Below are 20742 nucleotides of genomic sequence, written 5' to 3'. Positions count from 1 at the left end.
GAATCATATTGTGCTTTCAGGTCTAATGATGGATTATTAATGATGCCTATTTCTGGTTTCAGTCATCAGCATCTTGTTAAAAAGATCAGTTGTCTGTGTGTGCACTTGCAAGTGTACTTGCTGTTTTTTGACAGCAAGTAAAACAGGAAAGTTCACAGGGCCTCTATTTATTATGTCCTTTAAAAAGATGCACAGATTTATTCTGGAACTAAATATCCTAAATGTTATCTTATTTAAGAGAACGAATCCATAAAAATGCTATTATGTAGATAATCTTTATTTTTGTAGATGTACTAGTTCTTATGCATCATTTTCAACATTTGTTAGTATAGGGTTAGTTACAGGAAATACTTTTTGCTTTAGATCTGTGTTGGCATACACTCCACTTTCATCTTGCCACGTGTTGATACCATGCCTTCTGTAATCTGCTGTGTCAGTAAACTGAGAATGACATTTTCTGTGAACTATGGAATAGCCACCTGCTTCTGGTGTAATCTAAAGAAAATACATAAAAAGTGTTATAAAGAGAAAGGACACAACACACACAAACAATTTATGGCCAAACAGAGGAAACATCTTAAATTTACATTCATCAGAAATTAAATTTAGTGTATATATTTTCATACCAATGTAACTTCACCCATTACGTGCATAGAAAGGGCTATATGGTACAACAGAATAGTAGATATATTACTCTACTTACATTATGCTAGAACAGAGTAATAGACCTATTTAAAAGAAACCTGCTGTGGGAAGATAGTTATCCAAATATATACACTGGCTTTTAAAGCCCTTTCAACCCATACTTAAGTTAACCCACATCTTAGAGACCTTGAGTACTACACATTAAATGTCACAGACTGCTGCCAAAAGGAAACTTAGTCCCATCCTTACATACCAGTGCCCTCAATTTGTGATATGGGCAGGAGACACGTTTTGGACACTGCCCCTTTTCAATTCTATTCAAAACAGGCCAGTACTATGGGTCATCTTATAAACAATTCAGGGGCAAGATTGGTTTATACTAAACATAATACTTTAATATAATTGTGTGCCATCAAGTCAGTTCTAATTCATGGCACCACTTTTCATGTTAGTCTAGGTACAGAATACACAGAAGTGGTTTACCATTCCCTTCTTCTGAGAGCAGCCTGGGACAGTGCAGCTTGCCCAGGACTACACACACTGGCTCTTCTCCCACGAAGCACAGGGCGGAATCAAACTCCCAACTTCTAAACCACCAAGCTATCCAGCCAGCTAAACATAGTTACAGTCAAAATTATATGTTCGACAAAAAGAAGAATAAAAAGGCTTAGGGAAAGAGATGGTAAGGGGGTTAGGGCATGAGATGCATGAGAGAACATCCAAGATACATTAGGCCCAAGAAAGCAAGGAATCTATATTAGATGTCTGATAAAGCAGACTAAAGGAAGATGAACAAAGCAGGTAGTGGTATGAAAATTTAGGGCCTGAATAAGACCATAATCCTAAACTGTGTGATACCAACAGGGATTTATAGAGACTGCCAATGCAAAAGTGACTTAAGAGGTTGTAGAAGCCAAGAATGGGAAATACATTTCACATATTCACAAGAAATAATCAGAGAGAAAAAATAGCTGCAGGAAAGGAGTGTTCCTATGCTTAACGAGATCAAAATGTCCAGATGGGGTGTTTCCAGGGGACAGGGAGAAAAAGTGATCTTGTACTATAATAGCTGAAATTTAATGTGCATATACAAACACACTTTTCTTTATGAGTTGCCATAGTTACAGAAGTATCTGGCCACAGTTCCTATTCTGGTGAAATTTCTGGCACATAAAGCAAGGGTTCCAGACCAAATCATAATGTATCAACACCCTTTCTACCCTCATTTACTGGCTCCATACTGTGTTAAAGAGTCCAATTTAAAGCATTCTGCCTCCACACACCCCCATGTATATCAGCATTCTCTTGCTGTTTTTAATTAATTGAATTTCTACTATCTTAATGTTAAAATTTTCAAGACTCATAGGAATAGATGCCAATAAGCAAGATAATAGTTTTGCATTCCAATTTAGGAACCTCCTTCCATAAAAGAATAAAATATATATTTCTACTGTATTAATATTCAGAGAGGCAAAAAGCATTTTTATTTAATCCTGGAAAAGTTAAAAGCAAAACTGCTGCAAGAGGTCTATCTACTGGCTCATTAGAATAACACATTCAAGCTCAAATGCCTGAACTTTGGATATTGCTTAAAGTATTTTCATTTTAAAAATTTAAATATTTTTCTAAAATGACATTGTTCAATTCTGCTGCTGTGTAGCATCTCTAAATCTGAATGTCATAAACACTGCATGGATACTACTTTTGCATCTTAGAGGCTGTTTAAAAGGCTTCCTTGTAGCAATTGTTCTATACAATGCCCTTTATATGTACAGCCCTGCAGACATCCTGTTTCTACTTACATAGGGTTGATAGTCATATGGTGGAACATAGTCTATTCTATATGTTGTGTCCAGCAGCCTATAAAACAGAAGATATGAAACAGGACAATTGTTCTATTGTATGTCAAGTCAATTCTGACTTATGGTGACTCACTCTAGCAGAGATTTCAAGGTGAGATATTTGGAGAGTGGTTCTATCAATGCTATACCCTACTGAGTCTCCATGGCCGAGCAGACATTTAAACCCAGATCTCCTAGTCCGATATTCTATCTGCTACGGTAAACTGGCTTCCATAATTTTTCTGAGTTACAATTTATTTCTAACAATAATTTAAAATAAACAGTCAATGTAAAAGTTCCTTAGCAAGCAAAATGAAAACAGAAAATGACAAGTATACCATGATTATTCATGATCCTACTGACTGCTTATAACTGCAGAGTTCACTATCCATGTCAATTTGCCAGGAAAATCTCCCATAGCCACCACATGGGTCAGGACAGAGTCCAGAATCCTGTGACTGTTATCCTATTATTTTGCAGGGTAGGAAATAAAATGTCATTGCTGTGCTAAGGCACAGGAAGATTCATGCTTCTAATACATTGTACAAAGGCAACAAGTGAATGAAACTAAAACTATTATTTATTTAAGACAAACAGCATGTTGCAAACTACTGAAAGTTTATGGCCTACAGGTTCAAGAAAAACAAACAAAAACATAAAAGTTGGTCTATGTATGAATTATTTTCATATGGGATATTTTGACTGCCCGATCCACTAAAGCAATCCATAATAACATCCTGCTCCTCCATCTATCCAAGGTTGGAAAGAATATTACCGTACAGCACTACACATGTATGAAAGCCCACTGCTTACATTTTAATGAAATATTTAATACTAATACATTCTTCATGTTAGTGTACAAGAATAAAATTATAACTTCAACTAATTATAATTTTGCTCTTAAAAGATGTTGCCCAAATCTACAAGACATGTTTGGCAGTTATGACAGTACAAGGGTTGGTAAGGGCAGATGTTTCAATTGCCAGGACCCAAACTATAGCCTGTTTATAAATTTAATACCTCCTGGTCTTAACAGGATACATGGCAGCAACGCCTTCTCGCTTATTTCATTTTATATCTCCACACTCCACCCCTTCAGATGTTTCTCCTAGCTCAATCCACTTACACAGCCCCTCATCTCATCTTGCTATCCTCCACCCCTTCATATACATTCCTCTCCAGTGCACACTTGAGGGGAAAAAAGTGACTGATCTCAAACAACTCTTTGCTTAATATATGAAGGAGGCACGATGTGTAACCAATAAATGGATTCTTCCAACCTTGTCTACTCTGGTCCTGTGATTAAAGCAGTCGTGATCACCACTGCATGATTTACTAAACCAAGGCAATAAATAAAACAAAGCATGTTCTGATCATATTGTAATAAGACCATCTAGTAATATATTTTATAAGATAATCCCTGTACAGTTCCTGCAGTGAACCAGTGACTAAACTTTTGAAATAAGTTCAATTTTGCCATCAAAGACAGATGCTCCAGCTCTAGTAAGTTTTATAGATATAGTTTTCAGAAAAAGACAGTGGGGATAAATATCACATTTATGAGGTCTGGCTAGCTTACTCACAAATAGATTCCATAGAACTATCCTTTTCTTTGTATTTTGCTCCGTTTCTTTTTTGTTGTACAGATCTATTTTTAGGTTGTATTTCAAGATACTTACTGTTCATTATTTACATAGCAATTAAAACTATAATATACTTAATGGGAATAGAACGAAATGGGCCAAAACAAATAAAAAGCCAATGCCAATTTTAAGAATTGCTTAAAGGAAAATTAGACTTCTACATGAAGGAATCTGCTAAATAAGTGACAAGAAAAGCAAAGGCAGGTGTTAAAACATCCTTCTTTTTGGTGGTGTAAGGTTTTTTAAATACATATTAATAATTATTAAAAATATAGAACTCAGGACTTGCTTCACCATTTGTCTGAACACCATCTACAATACAGAATCACAAGAGCCCACCAATGGATTTCAGATTGCACTAGCCCCAGCCACAACATCCAATTTGTACACTGATGCTTCTCCCACAACAGGCACCCCAAACAGTAGGCAACAGGAGGATGTTCTCATATCCTGTTTGGAGAGGCATCTTGTGTTCTGGTCTTGGCCTGGCTAGAGCCAGTCTCCTAGCAATGGCACAGACTCACTTAATTTACCTTAGAGAAAGAGCACCTATTTAGAATTCCTAGATCCCAATTCTCCAAATCTGGCCTTCCTAATCTACAAATTATTCAAATCTTGCAGTCATTTGTACCATATGAATTTTGCATATTATGCACTTAAGCACACTCCTTTTTTATTAAGACGTTTTCCAAGCATGACAGAAAGAATAGTGAAAACAGAAGCAAGTTAAAAAAATTATTGCATATCAAGGACACCTGACATTTGTATATATAACTTATACTCTACATTTTATACTAAACATACCATTCTATGCTTTAAATTTACTTAACCTTTTGAACTATATGCTGTGCTTATCCTAAATTCTATTTTATTCTTAGTCCACATTTTTACTCTTCTAATGTCTGCTTTCCTTTTTACAAGTATTTTAAGAACATTAAATTCTGTGCCCCTTTCATATGTTTAAATAATCAACATCATTTCCCCTTTTTTCAAATTCTTTGATACATCTTCTGTTTATGCAAGCACACTCCTTGTTGAGCTATTTTTCGACCAGTATGTTTTTGCCTCAGCATGATCTATATCAGTGGTGGTGAACTTTTTGATCCTGAGTGCCCAAACTGGAGGGGGGAAGAGTGGGCGGCAGACTGCGGCGGTGGAACTGGAAGTGGTGGTGAAAGGGGGAATCCCAGGCACAGAGGTGACCCAAGACCTCACTCCAGATTCGCAGTCAGCGCCAGCTACTCCAGATCCTGGCCCACCACCTGGAAATGCCAGCATTGTGGCTGCAGCCGCCTCCTGAGGTTTGGCTGTGGGGGTGGGAGTAGCTATCTGGTGACTGATGGCTCGTGTGCCCACAGAAAGGGCTCTGCATGCCAGCTGTGGCACACGTGCCATAGGTTCGCCATCACTGATCTATATAGTAATCACTTATCCAAGGAAGTTAGTATAGCGAAATAGTAAGAATGTCATGCTTGGAAAACTTCAAAATCCTGCTTAGACATAAATTTTACTTGGTATCCTCAGACTACACAATACTTTTCAGTAAAAGTCTTCCTTACAGGATTGTTTTTGGAATAAAATAGGGAGAGGAGATCATATAAAGCAGCCAGAGACATTCCTGATGAATACAAAGAAAAAATAATAATTACATTTTGCTTCACACATTGGCTTTGGTGATATTCTCATAGGACAGTTGTTTTTTACCATCGTTTTTTATTAATGGAAAAATCCTCATATATGGTAGAGTCATAGGAATACCACAGGAATCCCTTGAGTGACATAACGTCACAGGGAAAAATGCAGGATAAAGTGAGGGTAAACTGCAGAAATCAAGGTGTTATTTCCTTCAGAAATACATATTATTTTAGTATACAAAGTATCTACACTAAACCCTCTTTGCAATACTGTACTTGACTTTTCATACACAAAGGCATATATACACACACATATAAAAGCAAGTCCAAATTCCATGTGGCACCTCTTTCTTAAACCCCTGCCCCCCATTAGCTGCTGTTTCGTTTCATTGTGGTAGGCCATAGTGTAATAGAAACTCAGATTCATAGCAGAGCTTAAAAAACCAGTTTTGAGACCGACCCCACCATAAAAATAGTTACTGACCATGTTGGATGGGAGATTTGGGCAGTTGTAGTTCAAGAAAGTAACTTTGCCAACATCTGCTTCCTAATAAGAACAGATATACTCATTTACTGAGGCTTAAGACCAATTCAATTTAGTAGGCTACACATAGAGTAAGTCCAAATATATGTAGAATTATTTAAAAATGATAGGATAACTTCGTTGTTGGAAATCTCTCTTCAGACATTTAATGTTCACAGCAGTCATAAGATCATCATCATCATCAACAATAAGTAGAAGCCTGTAACAATATATAGTTGTCTTTCCCCTCTCTTGTTTATGCCAGCTCTTCCCTTTCTCCAGGCTGCACGTAGTTAAATTCACAAAAGTCCACTGAAGATAAAATGGAACTTGATTTTTCTGGAAAGCAACAAAATCATAAACTCATAGAACTATAGAGCTGGAAGGCACCCTAGTGATCACTGAGTCAATTTACTGTCAAAGCAGTAAATGCATCAGGTAGTATAACAGCAGAGTTTGGAATAGTTACTTTTGTAGATTATATTTTTCTTAATCCTAAAGTTTAATTGCATTGTAGAGGCAGCTCTGCAGATTTCAGCTATTTGCAGACTGCTAGGGACCAAGCATTCCCATCACTGTAACATTTTTCATTTATACAACTGCTATGAATACTGTCAAACCAATGGATAGCTTTATTCATTGGCTAATCACTCTGAAAGATTTGTTTTGCTCAACATTTGGCCCAAACAGTGAGTGCCTATTTTGCCTGATATATCTAGTTCTATAAAGGCTGAAAGCTTAGCATTCACAGCCACTATGGACAAACAGCTACCAGGTGACATGTTTTAAATCCAGGTAAAATCTTGCCAATGAAGTAACATGGTAATCATTCATCTACCAGGTGGTCAAGAAGTGAAGCATGACTACTTGACAATCCTCACTGGCACCAAGTTCTTCAGAGCATGGTGGGCAGAACTACCCCACTCAAGTTGCCAAGTTGAGGCTATGATGACATCACCATAGGACCTCTGGCCTCAGAACAATTTAGTTAAAAATGCCCCCCCACCCCATAAATGCTGGCCATCTCAGGGATATATTACTCTTAATAGTAACAATAAGGCTTGTTTCCACTTTAATGGAGTTAGAGGTATAACCAAATAAATATTAGCTTTCCCTCCTGATACATGGGCCGTCATTCATACATAAATACAAGGATGTGAAACTCGAAAGGTTCAATCTGTAACTTTAGTGTTCTTATATTTGGTACCAAATATTCTGCAGAATGTAAGACAGTAGACGCTGATCATCCTCATTATAGCTAAATATCTTGTTAGATTCATGGCCAAAGAGCAAATAAAGAGAGCTTATTTTTGTTGTAAATTACCTACAGCTGAAAATATAAGTGGATCATACTAAAGCAGAATAATCACTTTGTTTTTGGAATACCATTCATACGTTTCATTGCAACAGTGAAACCTGATCACTATATTAGTTAGCAAGATGGATGATAATTGATGGTCTTGACAGAAAAGAGAACGGATCATAATTCAGAGCACCTCTGGATACAGTATTTGTTTCGCCATCGTTCTTGCAGACTTTTCACTCATCTGAATTTTCCTTAGCATACCAAATTATATTCTTATGTTTCCCCCATCAAAATTCCCACATCTATTTCTTCTTCCCAAAACCCTTGGTTTATTCTTTTCTTGTTCCATGATATAGCAGGGAGTAGTGGAATTTAGTGCTTTGGTTTTATGTCAGCTTGCCAGCTGCTGTGAAGAAAGGAGTGCATAAAACTGGCAGACACCCCCACACACACACACATACATTTTTCTCCTGTTGTAATGAAAATATATTATCAACATCATCACCCCAGTAAAGCAAACCTTTATCTTTCCCAGAGAAGACAGAAAGAGATATTGGAAAGCACTGTAGTAATAAGAGTTAAGAGAATGTAAGTCCTGGTAAACCTTATGATCTGCATTCATCATGCAACAAAATAAGAGACAAAACATGATGGAACCAATGCTGCACCTGGAAGGTGCTGCAGTCATAATTTCCCCATGCTCAGGTATACTGTACTTCTTTATAATGAGTAAAATGCAAATTTTTCAGTTCTTGTCGCCTGTGTGTTATAATCTCTACTGCTGGTGTCAGTATGATTAGAATGCAACATGATTTTCCTTTTGAAATTCTGTTTCAACCATCCACTTCTTAATACTGTACATTCAAAGCATAGATTATATATTGCTACTTCTTCCATAGGATACACAGGCTCATTTGTGGAGGAATGCAACACCACTCAGCATGCCATAAGAGGTTCTTGTTTAGGACTGTCACTCAGACCGAGTGAATATGTTAAATTCTTTTTCTCTTGGACTCAGCTTCTAGGCATCCTCTCTAACTCCAAGAGAATCTTCCTTGGCCTTGATCCTTCTAGTCCTTAAACCTTTCCTACCAATAAACAAATGTTCCTTGCTTTTTCTGTGTCAAATTCCCTAACTACAATCTCTCATAAGAAAAGGAAACAACCTTCAAAACATTGCAATGAGGCCAGCACATTTAACATGCATGAATTACAGTAAATGAAAATGGAAAAAAAGGATGACAAAATACAATGGCCATTTTTTTCTTACTTTGGGGCAGTTATTCCACTGTCGCTACTAAAGTCAATTGTCAGGGAACTATTTTATTGGGTGAGATTAGAGTATTATAAAAACTTAGCTGCTTTCCCTTATGTCCCAGAATGCAGTATTTTACCAGAACACAACATTAATAGAAAGGGTCTCCTAGTTTCTTAGAAATTTCATGGTATCATGCATAATTATTAGATATAAGACAAAGAAAATAGTACTGTATACAGTATTTCAAATGACAACATGACGATATTTTCCTTACACTGTCATTATTGAAAATACATGTTAAATTACGGTATTAGTATTCTAGTGCAAAATACAATCACTAAAACAATTAACTACATTGCAACTGAAGCTTGAGAACAATGATGGACAAGAATGACGTTTTTGTGTTGGGTACGGCAGTGACAACTGTTGTGAGTTTTGTTTACAGGGAATACCTTATAGATCTTTTCAAACTTTGCAGTTTGATAAACTGTAGATCCTGAACAGGATTGCTAGATCGGTTAGCATAATTTTGCAAACACTAACATTTTAAAGTGATCAGGAGAGTGATGTGGCAACACAGCTCCCACACCTGTTTCAGGTAGTCCTGTTTCCCTGGTAAGAAAAAGAAGAGTTTTCAGGTTACAAGGAAAATCAAATGTATAAAATCTAAGCCTGATTTTAGTACAGTTCAGCACAGCCTCCTCATGAGTATGCCTGACTGAGTTCACTGGAACGTTCTCTCAAGAAAAGCATACATAAAGCATACATATTATTTGTGTCTTGTAGGCAAAAGGGAAGCTTTCTCTTTTGTCTTTATCAGGTTTTCATTCTTTCTATCTTCATGCAACACAAAGCTGCTTCTGACACAGCTGACGCTGCTTCTGGGATTGTCATAGTGCATTTCTGTAAATGGTCACCACTGCTCTCTACTGGATGAAATGCGACAGACTGACTCAAACAAGTATTAATTTTAAGTTCATTACCTAACAAAATTGCTCATTAAATTCTAAATACTGTATAATGGGAAATGCCAGTCAAACTGGTTCTTTGCAGAACTTCCAGATATCCTGGAACATGTGCATACATGCTTGGAACTCAATATAAATGGAATTCATTACTTTTGAGAATAAATAATGAGCAACAAAAAACACTGTATAGGAGTGAGTCACTCATAGGCTGAAATCCTGTTAATGTAAATTTACACTGTATAAATCAGGTGACATCATCATCCGGCAAAGGATATCTTTAATTTAATCAATACCGAAACAGTCTATCACAGACACCTCATGTTCAAAGCTTCCTATGGATCTCCTTTAGCCCTGGGAAGCCTTCGGGAGCCTTGGGATGTGCGGAACCTTTAATATCAGAAGATCACTTGTGGTGGTTCTAATCTCACATTGGGATATCGCCAGTAATTTTCCAGTATTAAAGACTTCCCCAATATTAAAGGTCTCCCCCCTTCCTCGTTACAAGGCTCCCAAAAGCCTCCCTATGGTGAAAGGGATCCATAGAGAGCCTTGGAATCTGAAGTTGGAGTGGGTTAGGAAATTCTAAATTTAATTTAATTAAATATTTAATTAATCAATAGACAGTGGTGTCATCTGGCTTGCACAGGACAATTTTATGTCAACAAGAGTTCAGTCTATGTATCACATATCCTATTATATAGCATTAGTTTAATGTTGAATATTGAACTAGAATATTGAATCTAGGGATACCTGTCAAGAACAGCTAGTTCAAAATTATCCTTATCCAACACAGACTTATGCATTTCCAGCTCCTTGTATTCTTTAATTCTATAGGGTTGAGATGAATAGTCTTGATACGTGGTCAGCCATTTCTACAAGTAAATATAAGGTGGGGGAAGGGAAATGTTTTTAGAATAAGACCAGTTGTCAACTTATTTATTTTATTTATTTATTTGATTTATATCCCACCCATCTGGTCTGGTCGACCACTCTGGGCAGCTTCCAATAAGGTGTATACGAAAACATAAGAATTTTACAAACAGTCCATAACACATACAATAATAAAACAAATAATAAATGAAAGAAAAAATAAAGAAAGATTTAAATATTGACAGGAGGGAAGGCCTGAACATACAACCATGTTTTTAGTTGACTCTTAAAAGTGCCCAGCGTAGGGGCCGCACGAATAACCAGAGGAAGGTTATTCCAGAGGTGAGGAGCCACCGCTGAGAAGCCCCGGTTTTGTGTCCTTTGCTTCCGGGTCTCCCTCGGCGTTAGGCTCCTCAGCCTCACCTCCTGGCTCGTGCGGGTGATCCGAGTAGAACTGTGTGGGAGCAGGCATTCCGCCAAGTATCGGGGTCCTAAACTGTTTAGTTATGTAAGCATTAACACTTTGAAATCAATGCGGAAATGGATGGGCAGCCAGTGCACCATGGCCAGAGTAGGAGAGATATGTTGGTATTTTCTCACTCCAGTAAGGAGTCTGGCCACCGCATTCTGCACCACCTGAAGTTTCCGCATCAGCTTCAAAGGGAGCCCCACGTAGGGTGTGTTACAGTAGTCTAATCTAGAGATTACGAGCGCATGTACTAAGGTAGTGAGCGCCCCCGTGTCTAGGTAAGGTCGCAGCCGGGCAATCTGCCAAAAGTGGAAAAAGGTGGTGCGAACTACCAACGCCACCTGCGTTTCCATGGTGAGCGTCAGGTCCAGGTGTGCCCCTAGGCTGTGGACCCCACTCTTCGCGGCCAGGATCACCCCCCCAAATGTGAGAGAGTCACCCAAGCCGCCGACCACGGGGCCACCCACCCTCAGAACTTCTGTCTTGTCCGGGTTCAGCCTTAGCCCATTTTCCCGCATCCATTACAGTATGGTCCCCAGGCAGCGCTGAAGGGACAGGACGGCATCACCTGCAGTTGGTGAAAAGGAGATGTAGAGCTGGGTGTCATCAGCATATTGATGACACGATGCTCCACACCCCCTGATGACCCCACCCAGCGGCCTCATATAGATATTAAACAGCATTGGAGAAATAGTCAACCCCTGTGGAACCCCACATTTGAGACTCCACGGGGCCAAAATACTCTCCCCAAGCTGCACTCTCTGGGGGCGGTCCTCCAAGAAGGAACGGAACCAGGCCAGAGCCAAGCCACCAATACCTAACTCAGAGAGCCTCCTGAGTTACTTTATGCAATATAGATTTGTGCTTTTGTAAAGGTTCTTTCAAAACTAGTTAAAGGCCTGTTACTTTTCATAAGCAAAAATGTTTTCTGGAATGAGATCATGTTCTTCTCTGCTCAATTAAACAGAGTTGAGGCAGGAGCTGTCTAAGTACTTCATGCCTATTCCATTATAACCTCCACAGCTTTCATTGCTCAAGCATTTTCACCCCTCTACCACAACTCTCCCCCAACTTCCCAGGGCAAGCTTACAGACAGACTGTTTTTGAGATACGTGCTTAGTTCCCCTCTTCCTTTAAGTGTCTCCATAGCCTCAGAGATGACAAGGTAGCACCAAAGTTTCCTCTCACATACCTCGACACAGTTTCATCACTAACAACACTGCTGAAGATGAAATTTGCTGGCTAGAGATATAATAATACTGTATACCACCATCACCCAGTGAGAACTTGCTTATGGAAATGCTAAAACATTGCTTCTACCTTTTGGGAAAGTTCTGATTAGAGAACAATAAAGCTTGGTGCATCACACTCCATTACTGTTCCAAGATGCTTAATTGTTTTCAGTTTATTTGGTATGAATGAAGCATGATAAAAAGTCAGCTTTTTAAATGATAAATAACAGAGTTTTATCATAACAAACATATCTGGAAGCCACCTAAAGTGGTCGCAAGATCAGATGGGCGGGTATAAATTGAATAAATAAATAAAATTAACATTGTGTTTTTTATCATAAGGTTTTCTTATGTTTAGGTATTGCAAAGCGGTCACAAAGCCAGCTGATAATACCAACTCTATATAGTTCTTTCTAATCATGGACAACCCACGTGTTTTTGGACTGCATTTCCCAGAAGCTTTCACTACCAGCTGTGCTGGCCAGGGTTTCTTTGAGTTGCAGAAGAACACCTGGATTACCCATGGTTGGGAACCAATGCTATAAAGAATATTTAACACAGAGCTTGTTTAGATGGGCATTTGATGTGCTGCAGGAGGTGGACTGGTTTGCTCTTTTTTTCTAGTGAACACATGACATAATTGCTAGAGGGAACCAATATGTCCCCAGAGCATCCCAACCCCCACCTTTCAGAGCCTGTCAGGGCTTCTTCTTTTTGGGTGCAGCTTGGTATGCGCAGAGCATGCAATCACTGGGAACAGACTAAAATCAAACCATACAACTGTCAAAGCTGCTAAGACCTTCTAATTTCAATTTCTAGTATTATGAAGTGGCTTAAAAATGAGCAAACTGAACACTTCCCCTGCTCCTTTGCTAAGGGGCAGGGGAAGTAAAATTATAATTTTTTACTCTGCACATAATTCCATGTGTGTTTAGCTGACTGATTCATGTACATAAATGACTACCTGATGCAATAATAGAGAAACTTCCCAGACTTTGAACACTTGGTTTAGAACTAACAGATCAAATTAAACACAAAGACCTATCTTCTTATGCTAATCCTCCAAGTTTTCCTTCAGTGGTTAAAAATAGCAACCAAAGCTAAATGCTGCACACAAACATGTAATAACATTTCTAGTAAACCATGAAGTACACTGAGAATTTTCTGTCCAAATGATCATCCTGGAAAATTCAAACTGCCAATTATTACAGTATTTCTCCTCTACATCTTTACTGATGTAAAGATACCGGGAGTAAAGATACTCCACTGCTGGGAGCCATGCTGTGCCGCACTTGGAAGTGGCAGGGGAAGTCCAGGAGTCCGAGCACGGCCGGGATCGCCTAGCGTGGCTTGGCTCCCAGCAGCAGCAGCGGGGGAAGTCCAGGAGTCCGAGCATAGCCGGGATCTCCCGGTGCGGCTCGGCTCCCAACGGCGGAGACGGCGGACCTCTAGAAGCCTTCCAGGGCTTCTCCACTGTCATGGGAGGCATCTCGGAGGTCCCCCCGCTGCCGATCGTGCCTCCGAAGCACGATCGGCAGCGGTGGTGGGACCTCTGAGATGTCTCCCATGGCAGCTAAGCCCTAGAAGGCCTCTGGAGGTCCCCCACCGCCGCCACTGGGAGCCAAGCGATCCCAGCCATGCTCGGCTCCCAGCTCGGACTCCTGGACTTCCACCGCCACTGCTGCTGGGAGCCGAGCTGCACTCAGCCAGCGGTGGTGGCGGGGGACCTCTGAAGCACGATCGGCAGGGGGGAACCACCTAGATGACTCCCATGGCGTCGGAGAAGCCCTGGAAAGCATCCAGAGGCACACGGCGGCCTACGGACCGGAAGGGGGAGGCGGGGAAAGCGCCAAATTTGAATTTGGTACTTTCCCCACCTCCCCCTTCTAGTCTGTAGGTCAATTCTCCGGTCCAAGTCAAAGTGAAATTTTGCGGCCGGAGAAGTTCGTAACTCGAAAAGTGCGCAAGTGGAGCCATCCGTAAATCGAGGGTCCATTTGTTAACAGCAAATTTTGCTAATCCAGTGGATCTCAGACCCAGTTCTTAGAAGATATGAATTAAGCAATTATATGCCATTTTGATGGTACTTACATTCTGAAAACGTCACAAATAATCTGCACTGTTAAAACTGTTGCACGGAATTGTGGGTTTTCTAACATCTTGCAGAGTATCTAGTTAATCTTTAGAATGTATACACTAATATTTTTAAAAGTCAACAAAAGTCAATAATATATTTGAAATTCAGAATTGAGCATGTGCTTATATTTGATGTTACTCCACACAGCAAAGACAGAAAAGTCATTTTCTCACCTGATCCATGGTTCCAAGTCGCCAGTAGGTAGAACGACAGAGGTTTTTAAATCCCAGAGGAATTTCATGTATGTCATAATCTTTAGGTTCAGCCTCTCTGTTGTAGTACCTTTAAATAATAATTAGTAAAAAGGCACTGGCTGGTAAGTAACATGGGTACTTTTGAAGGAACTGTACATGATAGCTCGAGTGGATGAGGACACTGGCTGCAAGGTTGGGACTTCGATTCCCCACTGCGCCTCCTTCGCAGAGGCTGGGCTTGATGATCCATTGGTTCCCTTTCCAGCTCTGCAGTTCTAAGTTTCTTATTATGATGATAGTTATGCACAAAATATACATGACGTGTACATGATCAAGTTTCAGGAGGCTACTTTTGGCTTCTGCTAGTTAACATCTGAAGAGCTAACCCTCCACCAGTTTTACAACAATTCATGCCACCTCACCGAAATACTCTACAGTTGGGCTCTCAAACCAGCACAGTTACAGAATACTTCCCATGGCCTTTGTCAGGCTCCCACATGCTTCTGATAATTCAAAGGCTTGTCTGTTTCATGAAAAACCCTTGAGTTTCTTTCTAATAATGGTCCTTGGGCATTTAGACTATAAGAATATCCAGCTGTTCAGAAATAACTCAGGGAAGATGTCTTTTTCTGCAGTTAGAGCTTTCAATAAGAAGTGGATTGTGCTTTTTGGAGGGGACAGTTTGTTATTAGCTTGCTTATTTGTCTCGATGCTTATTTTTTTTGCTGGGTTTGTATGTATTTTGCCATGTGCACATCTATGTATAAGCATGGCATACATTATGCCTAGATTTTGTGTAGGTGGGTCTTGCCTCTGATTGTCAATAGTTTGCCTTGTATCAATTTCCTTTTTTTTTAAATTTAGTCTTTGGAGGCAATTACTTTAGATGTTTGGGGTGTCCTCTGCTTTATAGCTGGACAAGTTGTTTTTCTTCTAGCATCAACAGTTTGTCTTCAGTGAAGCAAGTGCAACTGTTTTTTGAACAGCACCGCTAACACTCCCTACTATGGCAGCTATTTTGTTTAAAGAGAATGCTCCCTCCCTCTCCATTATTTTTGAAACCAACTTCAACACTCTTTTAAGTATTTTCAGCATGCTCACTCCTGTGAAATTGTTGGGGACCCCTGGTTTTAAATATATCTGAAAGAAGACATTTTAAATCAATAATAGGCAAGATATGGAGCAATAATTCCGAGTATTATATTAGCACCAATAGAATGGTAAAACTTAAAATGGGACATAAGCAAAATATTCTGTAGCCTCACAACGACAGAAAAGCAAACTGCGGCCGGAGATTATGCCCCTTAGTAGAGAAGAAGATTTAGAATCTGGTGGAGTTGTGAGTACTAAACACTTGTCAGCAAAGACCACAAAAATGTTACCCAGGTCAGTCAATAATTCATCCCCCCACATCTTACCAGCGGTACACAAGAGTGGGTCTTCCATAATATGCAGAATTGGAGCGCAAAGTCAGCGCTCCTTTGCGCTCCATTACATCTGTAGGTCCCAATTCCATTTTCAATGGTTTTTTTTTTAATACCACAACTCCCAGGGATCTTCCTTTCTCTATTTCTAAAATCCCACTCTTCTGCTGCAAGACAGTAAACAAAAGATAGTACCACACAAGCAGAGACAGAAAAGGCTACTGCCCACAAGCCTTCTCACTCAGTAACTCAGTTAATAAAGAAAGAGGAAGTAGCTTTCGTAACCCGACGCCCAACTAATCTCTATGGTAACCCCAACTGTTATGAACACATTGGAATCGTTCCGCCCACAGGCCGGATCTTTTTCGCCAGCCTCCTTGGTCGCGATTATAAAGCAAACTACAGCTTCCGTTATGCTGCAAAAAAAATTAGAGGCTATTAATTAAAGGCACCCTGATTCTGTTTACCACAAGGTGCACTGTGGCTTGCAAAACAGCGTGTGAATGTATTATAACTGACTTTTCTCGTTGGTGTCGTCGTCGAACTTCACTCTTTCCACTCCGCTGCCATCAGAAATCCAACAGCTTTACTCTCGCTGGCTTTAATTTCAAAATAACAGGCACAAGAACTCAATCCTCTGCCCTGAAAGCCACGCTCGTTTTTTACAAACCCAACACTGAAGCCGGGTTCAGCTGTGTAAAAGTGTTAGTTGTGTGCAAGAATAGCGAACTAATCCACTTGCGAGCAGAATTCCCTCTGCACACATTTTGTAAACTTGCTGTGCTAATTAACAAATATAGAAATGAAGCGGGCGGGGGGCTTGTTTGCTGAAGAAGTGCGTCCAGGAACTCGCAAGAAAATTAATCAGTTAGTCTTTAAAGTGCCGCAGCATTTTTCCTTTTAATTTTTCTTTCTTTGACAACATGCTGAGACAAACACAGTTACTTCTTTGGAAACTGCATCAAATTAAACTTACCTCCCAAGATTTCCAAGGAGTTTAACCATGTTAGTCCATTGCAGGAAAAAAAAGCTTAAGCAACCAAGTCCTATGGTGCCTTTAAGTTTTATTTGGATTAAGCCTTTAGGGACATGTTGTTGTTTAGTCGTTTAGTTGTGTCCGACTCTTCGTGACCCCATGGACCAGAGCACGCCAGGCCCTCCTGTCTTCCACTGCTTCCCGGAGTTGGGTCAAATTCATGTTGGTAGCTTCGGTGACGCTATCCAACCATCTCATCCTCTGTCGTCCACTTCTCCTCTTTCCTTCACACGTTCCTAACATCAGGGTTTTTTCCAGGGAGTCTTCTCTTCTCATGAGATGGCCAAAGTATTGGAGCCTCAGTTTTAGGATCTGTCCTTCCAGTGAACACTCAGGGTTCATTTCTTTCAGAATGGATAGGCTTTTTCTCTTCTCCAGGGGACTCTCAAGAGTCTCCTCCAGCACCACAATTTCAAAAGTATCAATTCTTCAGTGGTCAGCCTGCTTTATGGTCCAGGTCTCACTTCTATACATCACTACAGGAAAAACCATAGCTTTGACTATGCGAACTTTTATTGGCAAGGTGAGGTTTCCGCCTTTTAAGATGCTGTTGAGGTTTGTCATCGCTTTCCTCCCAAGAAGCGTCTTTTAATTTCGTGGCTGCTGTTACCATCTGCAGTGATCATGGAGCCCAAGAAAGTAAAATCTGTCACTGCCTCCATATCTTCCCCTTTTACTTGCCAGGTGGTGATGGGACTAGTGGCCAGGATCTTAGTTTTTTTTTTTTTTTTTTGATGTTGAGCTTCAGACCATTTTTTACGCTCTCCTCTTTCACCCTCAGTAAGAGATTCTTTAGTTCCTCCTCACTTTCTGCCATCAGAGGGGTATCATCTGCATATCGGAGGTTGTTGATATTTCTTCCGGTAATCTTAATTCCGGGTTGGGGTTCTTCCAGTCTGGCCTTTTGCATGATGTATTCTGCATGTAAATTAAATAAGCTAGGGGACAATATCCAAATATCCAGCCTTGTCGTACTCCTTTCCCAATTTTGAACCAATCAGTTGTTCCATATCCAGTTCTAACTGTTGCTTCCTGTCCCATGTATAGGTTTCTCAGGAAATAGATAAGGTGGTCAGGCACTCCCATTTCTTTAAGGACTTGCCATAGTTTGCTGTGGTCCAAACAGTCAAAGGCTTTTGCATAGTCAATGAAGGAGAAGTAGATGTTTTTCTCCACAATCCAGCGCATGTTAGCAATTTGGTCTCTAGTTCCTCTGCCCCTTCGAAATCCAGCTTGTATTTCTGGAAGTTCTCGGTCAGATCTCAGGTTTTTCCTTTTCTATTATTTTACTAGTGGTTCCCATCCTTTTTGAGTTGTGACCCCTTTTATAATAGCCAAGTAACTTGTGACCCCCCTACCACATTTGCATAAATCATCATTCCCTGGTTTGGTGGTGCCATAATGCTGATGTTTGCTCTCCTACCACTCCTGCTGCCGAATCTGCAGCCATCACATCAATACTGGGAAGGGAACAGGCTGGAGAAGGTTAAAGGTAGGGAGAAGAGAAGGCAAAGGATTTCAAAGATGGCACAGGGTCAGAAGGACATTGTGGTACCCAGAGAGGGGGTAAAACCTTCACACAGAGAGGATCCCCCTCAGAAACGAGCACAAAACTTTCCTCACACCAGCTGCAGATGAGGTAGGCCCCTTGTTTTTGTGCCTCCCTTCTGGGTTTTTGTGTGTGTACTCCCCCCCCCCCACTTTTCCCCTTCCCCATCTTTTGGAGGTCTGGAAGTGGCACATCATAGTTAAAAAACCCTTTCTTGTGGAAGGGGCAGCAATTATATCTTGATTCTGGCTTTTTTTCAAATAAGAAATAGTCCTGAGAGCGAAGACCAAAGTCCAGCTGAAGTGCATGCGCGACTTCTTTCTTTTTTTTCTTTCTTTTTTTTTTTGGACTTATATACCGCCCCATAGTGCTACAAGCACTCTCCGGGTGGTTTACAATTTAATTATACAGGCTACACATTGCCTCCCCCCCCAGCAAGCTGGGTACTCATTTTACCGACCTCAGAAGGATAGAAGGCTGAGTCAACCTTGAGCCGGCTACCTGGGATTTGAACCCCAGGTCGTGAGCACAGTTTTAGCTGCAGTACAGCGTTTTAACCACTGATGCAGCCGTTGTTGCCCACTCTGCTGAAGACCTCCAACAACTCATGAATCATTTTAGCAGGGCCTGCCAAGACTTTGGATTAACAATCAACCCGAAGAAAACACAAGTCACGGGCCAGGGCATGGACTCACCTCTCTCTATTACCATCTCCACACAAGAGTTGGAGGTTGAATACCTTGGCTCAATGATCTATGACACTCTCTCCCTAGATGTCGAGCTGGATAAACACATTGGCAAAGCAGCTACCATGGTCTCTAGACTCACAAAGAGTGTATGGCTTAATAAGAAGCTGACAGCATGTACCAAAATTCAGGTCTATAGAGCCTTTGTCCTGAGCACACTACTGTACTGCAGTGAGTCCTGGACTCTTTGTGCACAGCAGGAGAGGAAGCTGAACATGTTCCATATGCATTGTCTCCAACACATTTTTGGTATCACCTGGCAGTACAAAGTTCCAAATATAGTCGTAGAAAGAGCTGGAATTTTTAGCATGTATACATTACTGAAACAGTGACATCTACGTTGGCTCAGGCATGTCATGAGAATGGCTGATTGTCGGATTCCAAAAGATCTCCTATATGAAGAATTAGTGCAGGGAAATCGCCCCAGAGGGAGACCACAGCTGCAATACAAGGATATCTGCAAGCGGGATCTGAAGGCCTTAGGAATGGACCTCAACAGATGGGAAACCCTGACATCTGAGCATTCAGCTTTGGAGGCAGGCCAAGGTGCATCATGGCCTCTCGCATTTTGGAGAGACTCTTGTCCAGCAGGCTGAGACAAGAGGCAGTCCCGAAACCAGCAAAATCAGGGAGCTGTACAGGGGATAGATTGTATTTGTCTTCATTGTGGAAGGGATTGTCACTCTCGAATTGGCCTTCTCAGCCACACTAGACGCTGTTCCAAGTCCTCCATTCAGAGCACTACCATAGTCTAATCAGTCCTGAAAGTAGACACTACTTTCTCCTCCAAAGGGCCTGTTTCTCAAACATACACATGCATTAATATCCTGCTCTGAAAGGTCAATAAATAATTTGGCAAGGGCTACAGCGATGACAAACCTAGACAACATCTTAAAAAGAAAAGACTTTACCTTGCCAACAAAGGTCCACATAGTCAAAGCTGTGGTTTTTCCTGTCGTGATGTATGGAACTGAGAGCTGGACCATAAAGAAGGGCGACTGCTGAAGAATTGATGCTTTTGAATTGTGGTTCTGGAGGACTCTCAAGAGTCCCCTGGACTGCAAGGAGATCAAACCTATCAGTTCTGAAGGAAATCACCCCTGAGTGCTCACTGGAAGGAAAGATCCTGAAGCTGAGACTCCAATACTTTGGCCATCTCATGAGAAGAGAAGACTCCCTGGAAAAGACCCTGATGCTGGGAAAGTGTGAAGGCAAGAGGAGAAGGGGATGACAGAGGATGAGATGGTTGGACAGTGTCATCGAAGCT

At 40.6% G+C, this 20742-nt stretch overlaps 1 protein-coding gene across 1 annotated transcript; it reads right to left on the bottom strand.

The window, feature by feature from the left end:
* Positions 1-256: 256 nt before the first annotated feature.
* Positions 257-16442, bottom strand: CFAP95 (cilia and flagella associated protein 95). Its single transcript, XM_078385070.1, has 6 exons — positions 16139-16442; positions 14700-14808; positions 10569-10690; positions 9394-9462; positions 2448-2505; positions 257-495 (listed from the first exon to the last, which is right to left on the bottom strand). The coding sequence occupies exons 1-6, from the start codon at positions 16234-16236 to the stop codon at positions 301-303; spliced, it is 651 nt and encodes a 216-aa protein (XP_078241196.1). The 5' UTR covers positions 16237-16442; the 3' UTR covers positions 257-300.
* Between the last annotated feature and the right edge of the window lie 4300 nt (positions 16443-20742).

The sequence above is a fragment of the Pogona vitticeps genome, chromosome 2 (genome assembly GCF_051106095.1).
Source record: "Pogona vitticeps strain Pit_001003342236 chromosome 2, PviZW2.1, whole genome shotgun sequence".
Lineage (NCBI taxonomy): Eukaryota > Metazoa > Chordata > Lepidosauria > Squamata > Agamidae > Pogona > Pogona vitticeps.
The sequence above is the reverse complement of the archived record's forward strand: the minus strand, read 5'-3'. Positions and strand labels throughout refer to the sequence as shown.